The following is a 25120-nucleotide window of genomic DNA, read 5'->3' on the forward strand; positions in this document are numbered from 1 at the left end:
TTTTAACCATGGTGTTGTTAAGAGGTGGGTGCTAATAGATGTTAGCTTCTTTGATCCAAAAGGAAAACAGTAAGGCAGCATTTAATTCTTCCATGGGAACTCCCAGACTATTCTCAGATTCACGGCTATGATCTTCCTTTCGTCCTTTTCCTTCTCTTCGTCTTCTGTCCCACTCATCTTCACACAACTCTGAGGCCATCTTCCAGACCGCTCACAGGAACTTTCCTTCCTCCCACCGGAAATCCCTTCGGTGACCTTCGCCCCCACCGCCGAAGCCACGTCCGCAGGCGACTGTCCCGCGGAGCGCGGAAGCTCCGCCGAGGTCCTCCAGTCAGGCCTTCCCGCGTCTTCTGGCCTGTCCCCCGGGACCAGCGGCCGACGAGCACAGCGACTAAACGCCGGGCTGGCCGACGCGTTTGTGGTAGTCAAGCGCGACGCGCAGGCGCCCGCGGACACGCCCCCGAGAGCTCGCCGCGTCGCCCTGGAAACGGCGCTGCGCGTCAGCCCGGGCTGGGGAAGGGCGCGCGTGCGCAGTGCTCGGCGTGTGCTCGGATTCGGGGCAATGGCCGGGGCCGTTGGATGCCGCCCGACCATGGCCCCTTTCTCCCCCGACGACGAGGCGATGCTGCAGGAGATGCTGAGGCAGTTGTTCCAGAGCGTGAAGGAGAAAATCACGGGTGCTCCTTCTCTGGAGTGCGCCGAGGAGATCCTGCTACATCTGGAGGAAACAGATGAAAATTTTCACAAGTAAAATTACTTTTCATGTCCTAAGCAAACAAACCGGAACGTCCAGGAGAGATCAAATGTACATTCATTTGATTAGGATTGTTAAACTAGTGCCCAAACTAGAGATCCTTTTTTTGCTGTTCCATTTATAGACCCAAATGTCGAATTGATCTCCATTTTTTCTGTCTGTACTTCCTTTCCAACACTTCTGCCTATTTTTACTGCCACTATAAAGAAACCCCTGCTTCTTCTGTTTTCCCAGGGCAGTATAGTAATTTAAATGGTAAATAATTTATATTCTTTTAAGAATATTTCTATTGCTTCAAGGGATTCTTGATAGTATACCTAAAAGCAAGGATTTCCCGAGTTCCCTTTTTCTTTGCATATTTGGGCTGCAGCAAGGATCCACTCTGAGAACTGACTGCAAGGACCACTGAAGGGAAAAGGGAATTAACTTCCTTAGAAATGGCTTCGCACCTGGTTGTTGTTGTTGTTAGGTGCCCTCCAGTCGGCTCATCTTGACCCTGTTACAACAGAACGAAACTCTGCCAGCGCAGCACCCTCCTCACACCTGCTGCTTCTGTTGGAGTCCTGTGTTGCAGCCCCTGTGTCCAGCCTCTGGCTCCTCTAAAGAGGAAAGCCCATGCCCAAATGGCTGTCACCTGTGCCAGGAAGATTAGAGCCCTAGGCGAGGCAGACATTGCTCTGCTGCGGGGAGCATTCCAGAATGGACGTTTAATGAGGAGGTATCATTTGAGGTGGATCGTAAAAGATAATGTTTCTTGAGAGGCCTGTGTTTTTCATTTGACTTGGCTCATAATTTAAATTAAGTCTCCGAGTTTAAGAGTGTTATCTCCAGGTTCCTCACTTCATGATTGCTCATAGTAGTATTTTTAATTCAGTATTTGCATTTCATTTTGATCACACGGAGAGGACACTTAAAATGTATTTCTTGTCTGTTAACTGGCTATTGAGGGCTCTGAAGTTGTATTTATTTGGAATTCCAACCAATTCCATATATGAATAAGTAAATCCTTGAGCTATTTGAAATTCAGAACTTTGTGCCTACTTACAATTTGAAAGGGGAAGCATTCATAGTTTCATTAGATTCTCAAGGATCTTTAAAACATTTGGAAAGAACTCTTGTTAACATAACATTTCTTATTTTTATTATATATAGTTTCTTTTCCATAATTTTCTTGTTTGTCTTCTCATTAAATTCTCTACTAATAGCCGTTATTTAATGATATTCTTCATTTCAGAGAATTAGAGACCAGCTCTTATTGGTTCACTATTGATTTATTACTTAAATAGTGGAAACTAGCACAAGTTTAACCTATTTCCAGTGTAAGTTTGGTTATCGATGTTTTATAAACTCATGCAGCTGATGGTTTACATCACAAATATTTATATCAAGTATTAAGTTTGAGATTTCATTTTGGGTTTTATTTCATAAGTAATTGCGAAAGTGATTTTTAAATTACTAAGTAAGTTTTTGATAGGGTTGTGTTCTAGGAATTTTTCCATTTAATCTAAATTTTCAGATGGATTTGTATAAAATTTCTTATTAATATGGCATTAATTTTAAAAATAATCTGAATATCTGAAGTTATGTCTTCCTTTCAATTGAAATATTTCCTGTGTGTATATGCCTTTCCTCTTTTTCATAATCTATCATCATGTCACAGATTTATTACGTTTATTAGTCATTTCAAACAATCAGCTCTTGGCTTCGTTCTATCATGCATTATGTATTTAAGGATCCCTGGTGGTGGGTAAGTAAGGTTGGTGGTTCAAACCCACTAGCTGCTCATGGACAAAAAGATGAGGCTGTCTCATGAGAAGGTTTACAGCCTTGGAAACCCTGTGGTCGCTTGATATGAGTTGGAATTGACTTGATGGCAGTGAGTTTGGGTTATTATTTTTGTTCATCATTTTTTTTCTTTAAGAAAACAATTTTTTTTATGGTGAATGCTTGGTTCATTACTTTTCAGCATTTTTTCCTTTTTAATATAAGCATTTAAAACTATATATTTCCTTATAAGTGTTGCTTTAGCTGTATTAATTTCAAATTTCACTTTTCAAGTTATATTTGGATTATTACGGTTACTCTTAGTAGTCTAATAATTCTGTAATATACTCTTCTTTATCAGGTCATTAGGTAGATTAATGCTTGCTGATTAAAATACAGAGTTATTATTTATTGTTTACTGAAGAGATTGTCTTTTCTTTTTTAATCATTTTATTGGGGCTCGTACAACTCTTATCACAATCCATACATACATCCATTGTGTCAAACACATTTGTACACTTGTTGCCATCATCATTCTCAGAACATTTGTTTTCTGCTTGAGCCCTTGGCATCAGTTCATTTTTTCCCCCCTTCCTCCCTGCTCTCTCCTCTCTCATGAACCCTTGATAATTTATAAATTATTATTTTGTCATATCTTAAACTGCCCAACATCTCCCCTCACCCACTTTTCTGTTGTCTATCCCCCAGGGAGGAGGTTATATGTAGATCCTTATAATCAGTTCCCCATTTCCACCCCACCCTCCCTCCCTCCTCCTGGTATGGCCTCTCTCACCACTGGTCCTGAAGGGATCATCTGTCCTGGATTCCCTGTGTTTTCAGTTCCCATCTGTACCAGTGTACATACTCTGGTCTAGCCGGATTTGTAAAGTAGAACTGGGATCATGATAGTAGGGTGGGGGTGGGGCGGGGGAAGCATTTAGGAACTAGAGGAAAGTTGTATGTTTTATCATTGTTACATCGCACCCTGACTGGCTCATCTCCTCCCCCACCCCCTGTGACCCCTTTTTAAGTGGATGTTAAGTTGCCTACAAATAGGCTTTGGACCCCACTTTGCACACCACCTCATTCACAATGATATGATTGTTTGTTCTTTGATGCCTGATAACTGATCCCTTTGACACCTAGTGATCAAACAGGCTGGTATGCTTCCTCCATGTGGGCTTTGTTGCTTCTGAGCTAGATGGCTGTTTGTTTGCCTTCAAGCCTTTCACACCCTAGACACTGGGCACCATCAGCTTTCTTCACCACTGAAGAGATTTTCTAGGGAGCTCTGGTGACATAGTGGGCTATATATCAGATGGCTAATTGCTAACCACAGAGTCACTGATTCAAATCCACCAGCTGCTCCCAGGGAGAAAGATGAGACTTCTGCTCCCATAAAGATTTACAGCTTAGAAACCCACATGGGCAATTCCATTCTGTTTTATATGGTCGCTGTGACTAGTAATCAACTCAGTGGCAATAAGTTTGCGTTTCAAAGAGATTTACTAGCGATATTGTGAGGATGGTGGTGTAGGACTAGCAGTGTTTTGTACAGCTCTTCATAAGCCCTGTGAGTGGACTCCCTGAAATGGCATCTAATAGCAACAATAACAAAGAGATTGTAGGAGCCCCGGTGGCTTGAATGTTAAGCACTCTGCTTACCTAAAGGTTGACAAAACCCACCGGTGCTCTGTGGGAAAATAGACCTGCTTCCTTAAAAAGATGGCAGCCTAATACAGCCTATAGGAAAGACTGGAAACCATATAGAGGCAGATCTAGACTTTCCTATAGGATTTCTATGAGGCGGACTTGACTTGAAGGGAAGGGGAAGGGGAGAGAAGCAGGGAAGAGAGCATTGTCTTATTACATGTGTACATGTTGTGTAAATTTTTACACTCAAATTGGCCCCCAAGAATTCCATAAAATCAACCCAACACTGGTCTCCATCCTTGAATAAACTAGAATCACCTGGAGGTAGGTAAAAAAGTATTGACACCAGCCTTCACCACCAATGAGTAAAAAATTCCCAGGGGTGGATGTGGGTGGGTGTTTTGTAGAGGGTGGGTGCTGGTGTCTTTTAATAAAAGCAGAAGCCAGCTTTATTGACATAGGTTCACATACCATACAATTCAGTGGTATAAAGAGAGTCGTGCCACCTTGATGATTTTAAAAGCTCTAGGGTCTACACTCCAGAGGATTCTAATAATAACCAGTGTTGAGAACTTGTACTTATTTTTATATTAATTAGAATTGCATTACAGTTAAAAAATTATTTTGGGTATTTACCAACCCAAACACTTGCCATGGTTTCTGACAAAGAAGCACACCATTGCAGCTCTCTCATTGGATGTCTATTTTTGTTTGATATATGAAGCATACGATAATATTTATTGAATTGATTTTATCTTTGTTTTGAAAAAGATCTTACAAGCGACATTGTTAATTAGTGAACTTTAGAATATTAAAGAGGTAACTTGGGGAAACATCCTTTCTATAAAATGATATGCTTTTCCAAAGGTTATATACGAGCTGTCATAATTAATGAATTCATTTATAGCAACTCTGTGTCATGACTCAGATAATTATTCTTCAGCTTCAAAGGTTGTAGATAATGCAAAATATTTGTTTTTTTCCTATTCTATGGAGCTTGGTACACTGTGATATATGAATATGAGTGTCTTTTAAAAAGCTGATTCTGAAAAATAAGATTTTCAGACGTCTCAATGTTAGCATTGTATTTTATAACTTTCAAACTGAAAATATCGTATATTGAAAATATATTACTTTAAAAATGATTGAAATATTTCTTGCTTTTTTAAACAGTTAAATTTTCAGAATAATTGTACTAATGAAGTATTTTATACTCTCATATTATGATTTTAATATTTGTATCTCTGTACATTCTATTACAAGCATTTTGAACAGCTCAACCATTCAGGAGGCTCTTGTTGAAAAACTATCCAAAGTTCCTTGGAAAATTTAGGCAATAAATTTGGAGGAAAGAAAAGACTGTAAAAAGGGAATGTTTTTTCCTCAACTTTGTAGCAGTTTTTAATACAAATATGAAATGTTTCATATTCACTGGTAGTAAAACCAAATGATCAAGAATATTGCTCCTTTATAACTTATTGTATTTTCCTTGAGCTGCTTCAGAAATGAGATGAGCTAAATGCACCCTTTCTTCAGAGCCCAACCACCCTCTTAGGTTTAGTGTCTCTCCTGAGGAACCTTTTAGGGAAAGAAATTGCATTCATTTGGCAGTAGTGTTATTCAAAGTATATTTCTCCCTCATTAAATTATTTTTAGAATTAGTAACAAATAAGGGAAATAAAATATGTTTTTCATTTTTGTTAGTTGCTTTTGAGTTGGTTCTGACACATATGTTGTACTCCTCTGTACAACCGAGCTGACAGCTGCCCTGTCCTGCACCATTCTCAGAATCTGTATTTGAGCCTGTTGTTGTAGCCGCTGTGTGCAAACATCAAATCGAAGATCTTCTTCTTTCTCTGATTCTCTCCTATGGCAAGCATGATGTTCTTCTTCAGCAGCTGGTTCCTCCTGACAGGTCTAAACTCTATAAGATGAAGTTTTTAAAGTAAAAAAATTAATAGGGTTATTGGCATATAATTCACCTATTATAAAATTTAATCTTTCAATCATATTAAGAAAATTGTACAGTCATCACCTCTATCAATTTCAGAACAATTTTCTTCACATATTTATTGTTGTTAGTTCCCCATTTCCTCCCAGGCTGCCCTGCCGTGCCTCTAGGTGATTACTAATCCCTTTCCTGTCTCTATAACTTTACCTATCCTGCTGGCAAATTTAGTACTTTAGGCTAGCTGCAAGGTTGGGAACCACCAGCTTTTCTGGGACAAAGATGGCGCTTTCTACCCCCTCTCGGGCGTTCACAGGGGCAGGTCTAGCTGTCTCACAGCTGTGAGTTTGGTTTGCTTATTTTTTTGTCAATTTCCTATACAGAAAATCATTTAAAACATAAACAGGAAACAAAAACCCCCAAACCCAGTAACAATGATAAAGCAGAGAAAAGTCAATGGTAAAGAATGCAGAAAATAATAAAAGCAAACAACTTTAAAATGGGTAAAAAGGGAGATCAGATGACAAAGTGTTATATTTTAGCTGAACGACATCTGACACATCAGCTTTACAATGCTCTCTGTCTGATCGCAAGGCTCGTCGGTCAGTGCAGATTCACCAGAGGCCTAATCCATGTGTGGACCCTACTGTGGATTTTAGGCTTCCACTGCCATCCAAAACCTTTTGTAAAACACATGTTCAGAATTTAAGCTCTGCTGCTATTTCTTCTTTTGGACTTGCATTTTATTATTTACAGTGCTTGGGTCACACAGGCTGGTGTGCCTCTTCCATGTGGAATGAGTTGATGTCTCGCTTAGATAGCTGCTTATTTTAAGACAAGCATTTTATACTCCAGACACGATTTTTTTCTGATAGTGGGGCACCATCTGACTTCTTCCTCTCATGTTGCTGTAATACCCATGCCTTCAGTGATCACTTCATGAGAGTGAGAATCAAGTAGGGTTAAGTCATAACTAATTGTCCTTAGATTGGGGCTAGAGTTAAGCGCGTGCCCCTAAGCTAGTCATATATCTATGATTTATATGTTTCTGGCTCACTTTAGAGACACCATTATCATTTTATGATGGAGAACCTTATCAATCATGTCCCTGGGCATAAGATAATTTTATTCATAGTATCATTAATTTAGCCTTGTTTATATAATATAAAGTACTGTTGAGAAAGGGAAATTAAATATGTATAGGTCAGCTTTTCAGATGGAAGTACATGAATCGTTGACTTCTACGGACTAAATGCTTAAGTAAATGGACACTATTACATGACCTATGGGGATTGGTGAGGTGTAAGGAGGTAAAACTTTCAGTAACACTTATTTCCAGAGGCAGAAGAATGCCTACTAGAATAATACGTGCGATAAGAAAGCAGGGAGAGCATTAAAATAGTATGGGCATCCTTAAAGTAAGAGATATAAAGCAAAGTAAAACCACCACCAATTCCAGAACCTTGGGATAGCAGCCACCTTCTTCTTCTCACATTAGTGCATTTCAGCCTTAAATTCAAGGGAGCATGTTGGTTTCTTAAATCTGCTGCAGGTGAGTTTGTCCCGGTTGCAGGTGAGTTGCATCCCGGTGTGACCTGTGAAACATGTTGTGTTCCGTGAAAGAGCAGAGTTTCAAGTCCCAGGAGTCTCTAGCACATGGGCAAGGTCACCAAGGGCTGGATAGAGACTTGCTCAAAAATGTCCAATGAAGAACATAGTATTGGGTGTATTCTCCCCTTGAGTTCTATGTAAGTATGGTTAAGAATTTGTTCCTCACAAGCGGCCATCTAACTCAGAACAACAAAGCCCATATGGAAGAAGCACACCAGCCTGTGCGATCACGAGGTGTCGAAGGGATCAGGTATCAGGCATCGTCAGAACAAACCATCTCATCATAGTGAATGAGGGGGGAAGTGTGGAGTGGAGACGAAAAGCCCGTTTGTCAGCCACTGGACATCCCCTTACAGAGGGCTCTCGGGGAGGAGATGAACCACTCAGGGTGCGATGTAGCAACGATGAAAAATACAACTTTCCTCTAGTTCTTAAATGCTTCCACGCACCCCCCACACACAAACTATCATGATCCCAATTCTACCTTACAAATCTGGCTGGACCAGCAAATGTACACTGGTACAGATAGGAACTGGAAACATAGGAAATCCAGGGCGAAGGATCCCTTCAAGACCAGTGGTGTGAGTGGCAATACTGAGAGGGTAGAGGGAGGGTGAGTTGGAAAGGGAGAACCGATTACAAGGATGTACATATAGCCTCCTCCCTGGAGGATGGACAACAGAAAAGTGGGTGAAGGGAGATGTTGGACAGGGCAAGTTATGACAAAATAATAATTTATAAATTATCAAGGGTTCATGAGGGAGTGGGTGCGGGGAGGGAGGGGGAAAAATGAGGAGCTGATGCCAGAGGTTTAGGTGGAGAGCAAATGTTTTGAGATTGATAAGGGCAATGAATGTACAGATGTGCTTCATACAATTGATGTTTGTATGGATTGTGATGAGTTGCGTGAGCTCCTAATAAAATGATATAAAAAAGGAAAGAATTTGTTCCTCATGTGAGAGGCTCCAGCTGGCTTACCTGTCAACAGAAGTATCATTATTGGAGACAGATACCCTCCTCCCCATCTTGACTTGAATTTTCAGTAAGGTTTGCTTATCACGATTTTAGGATTGTCTGTTAAATTGGGGTGACGTTAGCACAATGTTGTATGCCAGCAACTGAATGCTCTTCTCCCTCTCTCTCCATCTTGAGAAACTGACCCCAGCTGAGGTGATGTCTTCTCTGCTGAAGTGGATTTTAACATATACATCTAAAGGGTGTGATATATTGTCCATGCGTACTCAGCATGCTTTCTACCTAGCTGCTTGGGAGACCAGATTAGAAGATGACCTGAACTGAAAGCAAAAGCCTGCCTTCATCTTGGAGTTTATACTTATAGTAGTAGACGAATACAATATTTGTCTTTTTGTGATCGACTAACTTTACTCAGGTAGTGGTTTCCACCAGGTTCACTGGTTTCATGAGGTGTTTCATTGTTGCTGTTTGGGATGCATAGTATTGCATTGTGTGTGTATCAGATTTTTTATATCTGTTCTTCTACTGATGGACATTTGAGCAATTTCCAGCAGCTTGCTATTGTGAACTGTGCTGCAATAAACATGGGAGAGCATATGAGGGGAAACTCCCCTCCCCCCCAAAAAAGGGGTTAAAAGCTCTGCAGGGCCAAGCTTCTGTAGCACGCACTTTCCCCACTGGGTGAGCACTGAGCAACTGGCTCTGAGTTAGTGCACCCAGGGCCGTCACCTGGGAAGGCTATTTCTGGTCACAGTGAATTTTTGGTAAAAGTAGTGTTACTTGAACCTAGTATTTTTGTGATGTCTGATTTTGGAGAACAGTGTGCAGCTGTGAAATTTTGTTTTCTGTCTGAGAAAAATGCTCAGAAACTCCTTTGAAAAAAGGTGAAATGTTGATTAAGGGCCAACCTTGTTCTGGATGTTGGTCAACTTCCCGAGTGGACGAAAATGTCAACAAAATTCATACACTTGTGCTCCAAGACTGATGGTGGACCATTGAGGGGATGGGAAAGTTATGTGGACTGTCTTGGAGCTCGGTTCATCAAATTTTAATGGAAGATTGTGAATGAGAAGGGTAACTGCGAAACTTGTGCCTGAAATTCTGATTGACCAAGAAAAAGACAGTCAACTGAAAATGATCCCTACTTTGAAAGAACAGCTCCTAAGTCACCCAGAATTTTTCCAAGGTCATTACTGGTGGCGAGACATGGCGCTTTTCTTATGACCCCCAAAGCAAACATCAATCAAGCCAGTGGAAGATGCCTTTGTCACCTTGCCCCTCAAAAGCTCGTCAAATGAAATCAAAGATCAAGATGATGCTCATTTGTTGTTTTGATGTGAAGGGACATAGTGTATTTGAAGTTCATTCCACCAGGTAAGACTGTTAAACTCTCTATTGAGAGGTTCTGAAAAGATGGTGTGACATTGCTGAACCAAAAAGGCCTGATTTGTGGCAGACGGGGCTGGTTTTGCTACCACAAGAGTACACCTGCTCACACAGCCATCTCCGTGTGCCAGTTTTTGGCAAAAAGAAGCCTGCCTCTCTTGCCCCACATACCTTACACCCCTGACCTTGCTCCACATGACTTCTTCTTGTTTAAATGATATGCGAATGCAGAGGGACACGAAAGACAGCAATTTTACTCCATAGGAGAAGTGAAGAAAAAAATGATGGATGTGCTGTCAGCCAATCCAAACATGAGTTTGAAAAATGTTTCCAAGAATGGGATCGCAGATTTGACAAATGTATTAAGTGTAATGGAGAGTACTTTGAAGATGCTAAGATTGTTTTGTAAAAAAAATTTAAACACATAGCTTTGAAAAAAAAATCTATTTTTGGGGTAACCCCCTCATATGTCTGTTCATGTTCTATCTATCTCTTATTTCCTTGGGGGTCTATGTCCAGCAAATATTTTGCTGGGTTGTATGATATTTCTATTCCCAGTTCTTGTAGGTAGCACCATATTGCTTTCAATAAGGATTGAACATGTTTGCAAGGCCATCACCAGTGTGTAAGAGTTCCAGTCTCTCTGGACCCTCTCCAGCATGCTGTCATCTGTTATTTTGAATTGGACCATCCTTGTGGGTGTAAACGATCCCCTATCATTGTTTTGCACTTCCTGCAAGGGTAGTGATCATTTATTCTCTTGGGCTTGTTAGCCATTTGGTTGTCATCTTTATGAATTGTCTATTTATGTCTTTTGCCTACCTTTTAATTGGATACTTTTTTTATTGAGGTGGTGTAAAATTTTATAGATTTTAGTAATTAATCCCTTGTCCATTGTATCATTGTTAAAGCTGGTTTTTTTTCTCTCTCAATCTATGGGCTCTCATTTTACTCTTTCTGATGTGCATGCATGACTTATATTTTAATAGGTTCTAGTCATCGATTGTGTCCTCCACTTGTGTGTGCTTTGTTATACTCACCAGTCTGTGTTTGCCCTGCAATAGGGCCCTTAAATTTGTCCCAATTTTCTCATTGGTGATCCTTATGGGGTTTATGATTAGGTCTCTAGTCCACCTTGAGTTATTTGGTGTGTGCATGTGGTGGTGTATCGGTCCTGTTTCTTTCTTCTGAAGATGGATATCCAATTTCCCCAGCACCATTTGTTAAACATGGTGTCCCTTTTCTATTTAGTACTGTTTTTTAAAAAATCAGTTGCCTTTAGGTGGATGATATTATTTCTGGGTTTTCTATCTTGTTCCAATGGTCTATGTATCCATTGTTGTACTAGAACCAAGCTGTCAGGTTGCATAGTGCAAGGCTGCCCTGGCTACTTTGTTTTTTTGAGAAGGTCTTTGCTTATCCAGGACTCTGTCCTGTCCGTATAAGTTGGTAATTAGCTTTTCCATTTCTTTAAAGAATGAAGTTGGGCTCTAGATTGGAACTGCATTGTATTTGTAGATTGGTTTAGGTAGTACTGGCATTTTCACAATATTAAGTCTTTAACACAGGATATTGTGTGTGTGTGTGTGGGGGGATCTCTTTTGGTTTCCTGTAATCTCGTGCCGTCGTTTTCCTTTTACAGGTCTTGTTTCTCTGGTTGGGTTTCCCTCAGCAGTTGGCTGCTGTAAATGGCATCGTCTTCTTGATGTCGTTTTGGGTGCTCTCCTTACTGCCGTATAGCAATTCGATTGATTTCTGCTTATTAATCTTATATCCTGATACTTTACCAAATCCCTTACTTGTTTTCAACTCTGCGTGTGTGTGGTTGTGTCTGTGTGTAGTCTTTATGGGTTTGCTCGCTATAAAATGATATCAGAGAGACGAAGCTTTGCCTTCCTTGCATCTAAGAAACCTTCTGGTGCTCTCTCCCCCAAGACAAATTTGTTTGTTTTTCTGGCAGTTAATGGATATTCAATATTCTTTGCCAACACCATAATTCAAAGGCATCAGTCTTTCTTTGGTCTTCCTGTGTACTCCTTATGTCTGCCTGAGATGGTTTTTAAATACCATGATTTGTATCAGTTGTACTTTCATCCACAAAGTGGTATATTTCCTCTTTTTTTTTTAACACTTTAGTTTTTTTTGTGCAGCAGATTTGCCCAATGCTGTGCTGTTTGATTTCTCTGCTATTGATTCCATTAGTGTTGATTGTATATCCAAGTAAAAGGAAATCTTTGACAAGTTCAATCCTTTGTCAGTGATGCAGTTGTCAAGATTTTGATTTTAATGTTGAAGTACACTCCATGCTGCAAGATGCAGCTTTTGATTTTCATCGGTAGGTTCTTCAAGTCTTCCTGGCTCTCAGCAAGCAAAATTGAACCATCTGTACATCTCATGTTGTTAATGAGTCTTTATTCAAATCTGGTACCTCATTTTTATTCAGATAGTCCAGCTTCTTGGATCATTTGTTTATCTTGCAGATTGAATACCTATGGTGAATGGATACAACTCTGAACTCACCATTCGGATTTTAGACTACACAGTATCCCCTTGTTCTGTGTGATAGATTGCCTTCGATCTGTGTACAGGTTCGTCATGAGCAAATTCCCATGTTATGGGATTCCTACTCTTTGTAGTATTATTCACACAATAGTATGCCTTTGCAGTCAGTGAGGCACAGGGTTGGTTATTGTAAGATGTGCTACTTAAATCTGAAGGCAAATTTGATTCCTAGATTTGTAAAAGTATAATATGATAATCATTTTAACTGCCATCAAATCAACAAATAGGTAATTTCTTTCAAAATACTATAACAAATTCATAAAAATTTTTATAACAAATTTATAAGAAAGTTTTAAACAAAGCTAATAGTTCACTTTTTAGAACAATGGTTATTATGAACTTCAAATGAAAGAGAAATCAATGAACATTGTGGGTGAATAATAGCTGTATTATTCTTATAATATTAAATTCTTGGCATTTCTAGCACAATTACAGTGTATTGATCTTGAACATGCTAACAAGAACAGTTTGCCAAAAATAAACCTGAAAAGAAAGTACATAAATTGTACCAGAATAGATTTAAGTTGAACTTTAAGGGAAATTTAAAAATCAAAGTTATTAAGTATGGTATAAATTATTATAATTTAAAAATATTTATTGCATCATTCTATGCATGACATTGTGGGAGAAGGGCTCTAGCTTATAGTATAATAAATGAAATTAGTGATTTTTTTTATCGGTTTATTAGGGGCTCATACAACTCTTATCACAATCCATACATATACATACATCAATTGTGTGAAGCACATTTGTACATTCATTGCTCTTATCATTCTCAAAACATTTGCTCTCCACCCAAACCTCTGGTATCAGCTCCTCATTTTTCCCCTACCTCCCTACTCCGCTGTCCTTCATGAACCCTTGATAATTTATAAATTATTATTTTGTCATATCTTGCCCTGTTCGACATCTACCTTCATCCACTTTTCTGTTGTTGATCCCCCAGGGAGGATGTCATATGTAGATCCTTGTTATTGGTTTCCCCATTCCAACCCACCCTCCCTCCACCTTCCCAAGTATCACCACTCAGAACACTGGTCCTGAAGGGATCCTTTGCCCTAGATTCCCTGCATTTCCAGTTCCTATCTGTACCAGTGTACATCCTCTGGTTTAGCCATATTTGTAAGGTAAAATTGGGATCATGATAGTGGGAACGGTGAGGGGAGGAAGCATTTAGGAACTAGAGGAAAGTTGTATGTTTCATTGTTGCTACATTGCACCCTCACTGGCTCGTCTCCTCCCCAAAACCCTTCTGTAAGAGGATGTCCAGTGGCCTACAAATAGGCTTTGGGTATCCACACCACACCTCCCCCCTCATTCACTATGAGATTTTTTGTTCTGATGATGCCTGATACCTGATCCCATCAACACCTCGTGATTGCACAGGATTGTGCGCTTCTTCCATGTGGGCTTTGTTGCTTCTGAGCTAGATGGCAGCTTGTTTACCTTCAAGCCTTTTACACCCCAGCTGCTATCTCTTCTGATAGCCAGGCACCATCAGCTTTTTTCATCTCATTTGCTTATTCACCCGCTTTTTCTTCAGCAATTGTGTCACGAAGGTGAGCATCATAGAATGCCAATTTAATGGAACGTGAGCATCATAGTATGCCAATTTAATAGAAGGCATTCTTGCATTGAGGGAGTACTTGAGTGGAGGTCCAATATCCTTCTGCTACTTTAATACTAAACCTCTAAATATATGCACATAGATCTATTTCCCCATCATGTATAAATATATTTACATATGTACATGCCTTTATTTAGACCTCTGTAAATGCACTTTGCCTCCTATCTCTTTCCTCTATTTCCTTTTACTTTCCTCTTTTCCCACTATTATGCTTAGCCTTCATTTGTGTTTCAGTAATTCCTCTTGGTTACATTACCCTTGATCATGCCCTACCAGGCTTCCTACACCCTCCTCACCACCAATTTGGATCACTTGTTGTTCCCTTGTCCCTGTGTTTGTTAACACGAAATCTGTGATTTTTAAAGCTAGGTATGACTACAGAGTTCAGAATAAATAAGAAATGAAAGAGAATACAAGTGAGAAAGCAAGCAAGACACTGCACAATAATCTCTGTACGAGACAGTGTACTTTTGCACTGAATAATAGAAATAGAAGATGTACAAAAAACTAAGAATTGTTGGTGACTGCATAGATATGGTTGAGTGGGTAGGCAGGGAAATGCATGAGATGGGGAGGTTAGAGAGTTCTTTGTGATGCCATATCCGGGGTCCTAACACAAAGTGCTCTCAGTGTCAGAAAAGAGATGGTATTTAGAAAGAGTAGATTTCTTTTTGTTTTACCCAATTTTCCTTTACTTTCTTTGTTTTTCTTAGGGTGATATAGGAAGAATAAGAAGCTATATTATGATCATAGGAATGTGTGTGGGGCAATTACAGTATAATACAACCTGAAACACAACAGTTTAAGGACATCAAGGTGAACAAGGTGAACACTATGACAAATATTTGGGAAGGATAAGCGAGTTCCAACTGGTCGTCACTGATTAGGTAGTGAAAATAAATGCTTTACCCAACACTGCCTTTCAGTCCAACAAGTAATTAGACAGTGTCCCCTACATATAGAATATTTCAGAGGATAGATAAGCAGGTCTATTTGGTTTCATGGATATAAAAAACTGAGTTTAGAGGAAGTAAGAAGTCAAATTGAATTTAGTTAAGTTCATTTCACTTTATACATATCACATTTTGAGGGGGCAAATGTAAGATTAGAGTTTGGGGGAGAAAGACAATGTCAAGTTTTGGAAAACCAGGAAAAGCTTTATCATGGAGGTAGCAGTTTCATTTATAGAGCTAAACCTACTGAAGGAGGAGAGATAGAACAAAACATCCTAGGTGGATGAAATGGTGTGATTCAAGGTTTAAGAAAACAAAACATTGGGAATGTTTGGTATGAGGGGTAGTGGGACATAAATGTGGTAGTGAAAATTGGGGCCTAAGAGGGCTAAGTAGCAATGACAGAATGGTTCTTCCAATCCCAGCAATCATCTATTCTTAAGTTTACGTTGAGCCCTGTGTTTGGTACAGGGCAGGGGTCTAGAACCTTTCCAAGGCTTTTCAAGGTAGATGCATTCCCTATTCCCTTAATCCCAAGGAAGAAACATTCCCTGTTTTTCTGTTTGAGGTGGGAAAAGCAGTTCTCTATGTTAAAAGATCATTATTGGGGGCTCTTACAGTTCTTATAACAATCACACATCAATTGTATCAAGCATATTAGTACCGATGTCACCATCATTATTTTCTGAACATTTATTTTCTATTGAGCTCTGGGTATCGGCTCCTCTTTTTCTCCCCCCCACCCTCATGACCCCTTGGTAAATTATTATTATTTTCATATCTAGCAGTTCTCTATTTAGAAGCCAGAGAGGAGATATAATTTGGGTGGCTACTAAGTAGGGGAATTGAAACAAAAAACTAGTTCTGTGTGTCTTCTAAAACTACTGTGAGGCCCGGGTATTCAGTCTCTGAAATGGCTGCTTTGTTAATTAAAAATGTCAGTATAATTGAGAGGATCAAACATGAGATCTACATATTTTTAATATTTTTATTGTAAAACATCTCAAAATTAATCAAACTCACTGCCATCAGGTTAATTACAACACATAGAAAACTTATAGGACAGGATGGAACTGTATCTGTGTGTTATGCACATTTGCACACACAAGAAAAATAGTATCTAAGTGTCTCACTGCAAAGCCCATGTTCTGTGATCACATCAAGTCCATTTATAATATTTTGTCTTATCAGATCCCCCAAACAAGGCTGTATAATATGACTTAAGATATGTGTATATATATTGAAGATATGTATATTTATCAAATCTAAACATCACACTAATATCAGTTTTTCTCTCACTACCACCAAGACAATGCTAACTCATGGTGGTTCTATAGGATGGGCTGGAACTGCCCCCTGTGAGTTCACGGTAATTGTTTACAGGAATAGAAAACCCCATCTTTCTCCAGCAGAGCAGCTTTATAAAGTTCATTTTTTTTCTTAAGAGCTCTGTACTTAAATTATTAAAAAAAATTAATGTAGTTTAATGAACAAGGCACTGAAAATAAGGCACTGAAAACAACTAGATGAATTATTCTGAACTCCATGAACAGAAAGGTTTTTTCCCCAGTCTTTTTATTAGTTTCAAGTGGACTTATACATGCAGGTATCTGCCCTGCCACCCCCAAGTGAAAATGCCCTCTTGATCTTTCAGGATTCTAAGGAGCTGGTATTAAGCACACGCTTTTAGTAACTCATGACACCTTGCTAAAGCCAAACCTCAATGGGTTATTACAGCAATAACCAAAATTAAGCAATGAATGAAAGTTCAAGTAAGTTATACTCTTTAAACCTGGTTAATTTTGTGCCAGTCACTGGTTCTAGGATTTACCTAAATTAATAAACACTGGGGTAAAATATGTTTAGGAGATCATTACATAATAAAGTTAATTTTTTTTCTATGCTGCAAAAGCCCAAGACAAAATATAAATATGCTATGAAAGTGACTTTAATTATTCTGAACACATGCTAGCTAAGAAACAACCTGGGATCATATACCCCACTATGCTCCACCACAGATATCTGACTGAGAACTATTAGCAAGTGCTTAGAGGACTTAGGATGCTGTAAAGCGATCTAGAGGAACCTATTGTGTAATCAGTAATCTCACTACACCTCAACACCACTTATGAATACAGCCTATTTACTGTCATCTTCAACGAACCCTTAAAAAGAATAATAAACCAAGCTGTCATTGAGTTGATGCTGACTCATAGAGACCCCATACGACACAGTCGAACTGCCCCTCTGAGTTTCTGAGAATGTAACTGTTTACCGCAGTGGAAAGCCCAGTCTTTCTCCCAAGGAGCAGCGGGTGGTTTCCAACGACTGACCTTGCAGTTAGCAGTCCAGCCAGTAGCCACTGCACCACCAGGCATACGACAGCACAGGAATAATAATAAACTTAACTAGAATCATAAAAATGTCAGGCTAAAGTGTAAACTGTGTAGTGGGGAATTAATGGGCTACACTCATTTTCTACTCAAGAATATTCCTGCAAACATCCTTAGGAAATTAATGACTCAAGGAGGATTTATTAGTAAACCAAAAATAGAGTGTTTAGTTGTAATTGGCCATGAAGCATGCACACACTACCTTTCACATCTACTTTATACTCTATAAGAGGAGACAAGCCATAAGATAAGCATACTGGAAAATGCCCTTGGATAAGTCACAAAGTGTAGCTTAACTAAAACATTTGGCCCATATCCAGAAGATCTCAACAAATAATAACCACTTTGAACTAGACCCTACTCTATAATTCAATCAATATTAAACTCTTAAGTAAAAATATTTACATATTTTTTTAATGTATAGGAGATAGACATTTTGATAAGCTGAGGGATACAGAGAGAGTACCACAAGGGAAAGATGAAAGACTTAACTCAGGTACAGCACAGCAAAGATTAAGCCATTTGCCTTTTCCATAATGAATTAACTAGACCAAATTTGACCCAGTGAATCTTAACTAAATTTCCTGAAACCAGATGAGCTATCTGTTATACAACCAACGCATTGACGTCACAATGTAGTGAGAAGATTTACAGGTATAGGTGAAAAGCCAGTGGAGCGTGGTGATAGCTTATTGTTTAGCTGGTTGAATATGTTACTTCAAGGTAAATCTTCCTAAAAGCCAAACTCACCGCCATCAAGTAAATGTGGATCACAGCCCAACACGTATCCACTACACCACCAGCGCTTCTAATGCAAGCTTTAGACTTAATTAAAAGAGGTTCAGCTTTTTAAATACAGGAAACAACCTTAATTAGAGAGTAAATCCTAATTTGTATATTCAAATCAAACTCACTGCCATTGAGTGGATGCTAATATATGGCAGCACTACTGGACAGAGAGATCTCTCCCTGTGGGGTCTCTGAGACTGTAACTCTATAGAAAAGTGTCAAGCTCAGTCGTTATCCAAGAAGCAGTTGGTGGTTTCAAACTGCTGAGCTTAGTTAGCAGCCCAAGAGGAACCACTATACCAGCAGCGGTGGATTAAAAGCAACCACCAGTTAATAAAGCATTCAAGGTCAACAATTAGAATATAATAAATACCAAAAATCTCCTCTAACTCTCAAATTTGAGGACCCAGTTTCATCTGTTTTAAGCCATGACATTCTTCACTGCATCATATGCATGTGAAAGTTAGATTTTAAATAAGGAAGACCATAGAAGAATCAATGCACTTGAATGGTGCTGGAGAGGAGTATTGAAAGTACCATGGACTGCTAAAAGCACAAACGGAACTGTACTGGAAGAAGTAAGGTCAGAGCGCTCCCTAGAGGTAATGATGGCAAAACGTGCTTTGGACATGCCAGGAGAGACCAGTCTCTGGAGAAGGACCTCATGAGAAGGATGAGGGCACCAAATGTACAAAGGTGCTTGCTACAATGAATGGATGGATGGATTGTTATTATTTTTTCCCCAATCATTTTATTGGGGGCCCACATAACTCCCATCACAATCAATACACACATCAATTATGCAAAGCACATCCGCACATTCATTGCCCTCATCATTCTCAAAACATTTGTTTGGATGTATGGATTATGATAAGAGTTGTTGGAGCCCCCAATAAAATGACTTCAATAAAATAGAGCTAAAGGAATCTCTTCTTTGCATTAAGTCAGATATTGAAGCAAAGGGGCTAGAGAATGCATTTACCAAAATCCTCCTCCCATCTTTTTTTTTTTAAGACTGGTAGTTTACAGTTATGAAGTATATGTCTCTTTTCTTTATGCTCCCTGTTTTTCCATATAGCAGGATGAAGTATATAAGATCATCTCCATGTTACTGAGTCTATAAGAATTTGAAATTTCATTCTGCATTTAATCCATTTTTTTTCTGAGGACTCTTCTATGGAATCCTGTATCCAAATGCTCAATAATGATAGCCAATCAGGTCTTCTGGTTTCATGACCAAAGAGACAATTCTCTATAGAGGCCTTCAGTCACACATACTGTGCTGTTCTTCTTAGGTGCTGTTGCATCAGTTCTGACTCATAATGACTGTCTGTGTACAGCAGAACAAGACACTGCCTCGCTGTGCACCGTCTTCATAATGGTTCTCCTGGAGCCTGTTGTTACAACTACTGGGTTAATCCATCTTGTTCAGGGTTTTCCTCTCTGTGTTGCCCCTCAACTTTACCAAGCCTGTTGTACTTCTCCAGGGACTGGTAACGTGATAACATGTCCAAAGTATGTGAGATGAATGGTGAGCATCCTCATGTAAATATCTTTCTTCTATTCCTGGGTCTCCTTCTGCCTCTGCTGTTCCAGGTAAATAGAGCCCAATTGTGCATTGGGGACCTATGGCAAGTTATTAAAACCCCACGTACTGACGCAACAAGCTAGGAAGTAGAGCTGAAGCACTAAACATATTAGTAGCCCAATAAATTGAGCAGTCTCCTAAAACCATGACTTCACACCAAATCCTATGTTTGTACAAAAACAGCCTCAGTAGGCCCTCTTCCTGTATTTATTTTTTGCTCATCATGGTAAATATATTTATCGCTTACCTTGTGCCAATTTGACTTTTGTATATGTGTATAACTTATTGACAGGAATTACAATAATTATTGATGCAATCCAACCCTTAATGTGATTTTAGAGCTTTAAATATCCCATCTCCTTTCCTTATTACTTCTGGTAACCTCTTATGAACTTCAGTCTGTAGATTTCTACCCTATTTTTATGGGTGAGATCATGTAAGATTTATCCTTTGATGATAAACTTATCACTAAGCATTATGTCTTCAAGCTTCATCCATACTGTAGTATGTATGATGACTTCATTTCTCCTAATAGCAGAGTAGTATTACATGGTATGTATATGCCACAATTTGTTGTCTGCTCAACTGTTGATGGGCAGTTATGTTGTTTTTTCCCCCTACCATTTATTGTGAATAGTGCTGCAATATTGCTTGGATCCACAATAAATGTTCATGGAAGCAGCAGTGAAGAGATCAAATGAGGCATTGTGTTAGGTCAATCTGCCACCCAAGACCTCTTTAGAGTATTGAAAAGCAAGGATGTTGCTTTGAGAATTATTGTGTGCCTGACCCAAACCATGGTATTTTCCATTACTTTATATGTATATGAAAGCTGGACACTGAATAAGAAAGATAAAGAAGAATCAATGCATTTGAGGAGAAAAATATTGCTGGAGAAAAATACGGACAATACCATGGACTGTTAAAAGGACAACCAAATCTGTCTTGGAAGAAGTATGGCTAGAGTGCTCCTCAGAGGAAGGATGACAAGACTTCGCCTTACATACTTTGGGCATATTATCCGGAGAAACCAGTCCCTGGAGAAGGACTTCATGTTTGATAAAGTAGAGTGGAGATGAAAAAGAGGAAAGCTCTTAATGAGATGGATTGATACAGTGGCTGCAAAACATAGGAACAATTGTGAGGATGGCTCAGGACCATGAAGTGCGGTGTTTCATTCGGTTGTGGAATTGTGTCTGGGTTCTTAAAGGCTTGTATTCAAACAAGCACCTATCTAAGTGAGGAGTCAGCTATGTCCACATGGAAGAAGCCTACTAGCCCATATCATTCAATAACAAAATCTAAGGATGGTGAAGGGAAATGTATCAGAGCTTAAATTGTGAACTTCCAATTTGGAAAAGGCCATGGAGAACAGTGGGAGCCCAACATCCATCTGCAAACGAAGCCCCTTGCAGATCCTTTCTAGCCACAGGCAAAGGACTCAAACAGTTTGACTTTCAGACAGAGATCGTAAACTTTGATTATGGTGGATCAAACCATGCTATAATATGATACTTGGTCAGTTGACCTTCCTCTTGACCCACCCTGAATTTGTTCTAAGCGCAAATATTTCTCACTTGTTCCATGGCATAAATTTGTTCTCTAGTTTTTAAAATCTTGATGGTAGTCTTTTATCCTTTATTTGTATTGTAGTCTTTCTTCATATTGTTATTATTTTCTTCTTGCCATTTTGTTTTGCTTTTGTTTCTGTTTGGCCCCCAGCTTGTGAAGCACAGAAGGAGTGGATGCATAGAGATAATAAGCAATGCAATGGCTTCTCCGGAATGTGGAGTTGGGGGTGGGAGGGGGAAAGGGGAGGGGACTTGGGGAGCACCCGGTGAATGCAGGAGCGGGGAAGAGCACGCAAACTGATTGTCGTGATGTACATACAACCGATTTTTACAAACAATTTAACTATGGAAGTGCATGATATATGAATACTATATCAAGAAAACGACTTACAAAAAAAGGGAAAGAAAAGAAACTAAAGTTTACCGACAGCTCCCATGGGTGAAGGAGAAAGAGTTGTTGCTGGGGGCATTGAGTTCATATTAATGGTGGTGAGATAATTTGTAAAAGGACATCAGTAATGGTTGTGCAACATGAAGAGTATCATCAATGACCCTAGATTGTACATGTAGAAGTTGTGGAATTGGAGAATATTTTGTTGTGAATATTTTTGCCACAATTAGAAAATAAAAAATTACTTGAATAACAATGAGTACAAAGAAAAGAAAATGTTCTAGAATTGACTGCAATGCTGGTGCATATGGGAACTGGAGGCACAGGGAATCCAGGGTGGATGATACCTTCAGGACCAGGGGTGTGAGGGGCAATGCTGGGAGAGTGGAGGGAGAGTGGGTTGGAAAGGGGGAACTGATTACAGGGATTCACATGTGACCTCCTCCCTGGGGGATGGACGGCAGAGAAGGGGGGGAAGGGAGACTCCTGATAGGGCAAGATATGACAAAATAACAATCTATAAATTATCGAGGGCTCATGAGGGAGGGGGGAGCAGGGAGGGAGGGGGAAAAAAAAGGACCTGATGCAAAGGGCTTAAGTAGAGAGCAAATGCTTTGAAAATGATGAGGGCAAAGAATGTACAGATGTGCTTTATACAATTGATGTATGTATATGCATGGATTGTGATAAGAGTTGTATGAGCCCCTAATAAAATGTGAAAAAAATGTGGAGAAATACAAAAAAAATTTGACTGTGATGATAATTGTATAACTCTTCTTGATATGATTGAATTATTGAGATGTATGACATGTGGATGAAGTGCTAATAAAACTGTAACAATTTTAAAACTTTTATAGCATAGTATAAATTATAATTATTGCTTTTATTTAGTAATATGTAGATGTTTATTCTTTAGTAAATGATTCATAAAACAATTAGCTATCAATTATCCACTTTGCATAGCTTTTATTTTTTAATATCTGTCTGTTACCTTGATTTTAAATTAAATTAATGTTACCATCAACCAGATAGTATGAAGAAAAATGTCCAGTGTATCTACGTGTCTGAGACATGATTCCTCTCTTTAAATGCAGTCAGGTGAAAGGTGAGTAGGTGGAACCCAGGTCAGAAGTAGCCCTTGCAGGCCCTCACAGAGTTTTCTCTTCTGATGATCGGAGTTTGACCTTTCCATACTTATCCTTTTATACTCACTGCTATTCCAGTCTAGTTTTCCTTATCGGCTTTAGTAATTAGGGAAATCTTTAACAACTACTCCCTCAACACATGAGAGTTGAGGACTCATATATAAAAGAGGTTGGTCATGACTGCCACCCCTCCCCAGTCCCCACAAGATGTCAACTTTGAAGGATGATCTTCCCCAAATATCCTAGAGGAAAACAGGACAAAATAGAGATCCAGATAATAGTTTGATGATTTGTAGTGAATGACCAATTGAATCCTAGTTTGAGGTAAGAAATCGGAATATGTTTTCTTGTGATACCATGTTTTAATGGATATAGTTAATAAATGAACTTATGATAATGACTGCATTTATTTTTCAAATATTTGTTTCAGCTATGAATTTGTGAAATACCTTAGACAATACATATGCAACACATTGGGGTCTATGATTGAAGAAGAAATGGAAAAATCCACATCTGATCAGAATCGGAGCGAAGAAACTGGCTACGACACAGTTGTACAGAATGTTACTAAAAGAACTCAGGAATCTAAAGAGTGAGTATGCCCACTACAATCCAGTCATTTTCTCTCACCATCATTCCTTGAAAATACCACTCATGTGTATTCTCTACAGTGTTTCACAACAGCCAGAAAAGTTCACTACTAAAACAGTGCATCTGATCATGCCACTCTTCTGCTCAAAACGTTTTCTCTTCACACACACTCAGGAGTAAAATCTAGTTTTCCCCGTGGCTTCCTAGGCCCACAACACGCCTGCTGCTGCCTCTCCTACCTCACCTCCAGCCTCTCCAGTCTTCCTGCTCTTCCTCATGAGGCCAGACCACTTCCCTCAGGGTCCTCGTGCTCCCATTACCTTTGCTACCTAGAATACTTCCCCCAAATATTTGTGTGTTTTGCTTTTATTTAGTTCTTAATTCAGACGTTACTTTATCAGAAAGAGCTTTCTTGTAAAAAAAGTACCATATATACTCGAGTATAAGCCAATCTGAATATCAGCCTAGGCACCTAATTTTACCACAAAAACTGCATTAAAATGTGCTCACTCAAGTACTCCCTCAATGTAAGAATACTTTGTTCTATTTAAGTGGCATTCCATGATGCTCACCTTCTCCACACGATCACTGAAGACAAAGCAGGTGCATAAGCAAATGTGGTGAAGAAACCTGATGGTGTCTGGCTATCAAAAGATATCACATCTGGGGTCTTAAAGGCTTGCAGGTAAACAAGCAGCCATCTAGCCCAGAAGCAGCAAAGACCACATGGATGAAGCACACCAGCCTATGTGATCATGAGGTGTCAAAGGGATCAGGTATCAGGCATCAAAGAACAAAAAATCATATCACTGAGAATGAGGGAGAATGCGGAGTGGGAACCCAAAGCCCATCTGTAGGCAACTGAACATCGCCTTAGAGAAGGGTCGCAGGGAGGAGAAGACCTAGGCAGTGTAGCAATGAAGGAGAAGACCTAGGCAGTGTATCAACGATAAAACAAAACACACAACTTTCCTCTAGTTCTTAAATGCTTCTTCAGCAAAACAATCATGATCTCAATTCTACCTTACAAATCTGACTAGACCAGAGGATGTACACTGGCACAGATAGGAACTGGAAACAGGGAATCTAGGACAGATGAACCCCTCAGGACCCGTGATGAGAGTGGCGATACTGGGAGGGTGGAGGGAAGGGTGGGGTAGAAAGGCGAAACTGATTACAATGATCTACATATAACCCTCTCCCAGACAGACAACAGACAAGTAGGTGAAGGCAGAAATCAGACAGGGTAAAGCAGGACAAAATAATAATAATTGATATATTATCAAGGGTTCATGGGTGGGGGAGAGGTATAAATGAGGAGCTGAAACCAAGGGCTCAAGTCGAAAGCAAATGTTTTGAGAATGATCGGGACAACAAATGTACAAATATGCTTGATACAATGGAAGTACGTATGGATTG

The 25120-nt window shown here is 39.4% G+C and overlaps 1 protein-coding gene across 5 annotated transcripts in view; it reads left to right on the forward strand.

The window, feature by feature from the left end:
* The first annotated feature begins 282 nt into the window (after window positions 1-282).
* Window positions 283-25120, forward strand: part of TBC1D32 (TBC1 domain family member 32) — a 279831-nt gene continuing 254993 nt past the window's right edge. For 4 of the 5 annotated variants that reach the window (XM_075554617.1, XM_075554615.1, XM_075554616.1 and 1 more), the window contains exons 1-2: window positions 284-747; window positions 23541-23702. In XM_075554617.1, coding sequence (XP_075410732.1) covers window positions 563-747; window positions 23541-23702 — 347 coding nt within the window. In that variant the 5' untranslated portion in view covers window positions 284-562. Of the gene's footprint in view, window positions 748-23540; window positions 23703-25120 lie in introns of all 5 variants that reach the window. The other variant, XM_075554618.1, reaches the window with a different exon arrangement.

The sequence above is a fragment of the Tenrec ecaudatus genome, chromosome 7 (genome assembly GCF_050624435.1).
Source record: "Tenrec ecaudatus isolate mTenEca1 chromosome 7, mTenEca1.hap1, whole genome shotgun sequence".
Taxonomy (NCBI): Eukaryota; Metazoa; Chordata; class Mammalia; order Afrosoricida; family Tenrecidae; genus Tenrec; species Tenrec ecaudatus.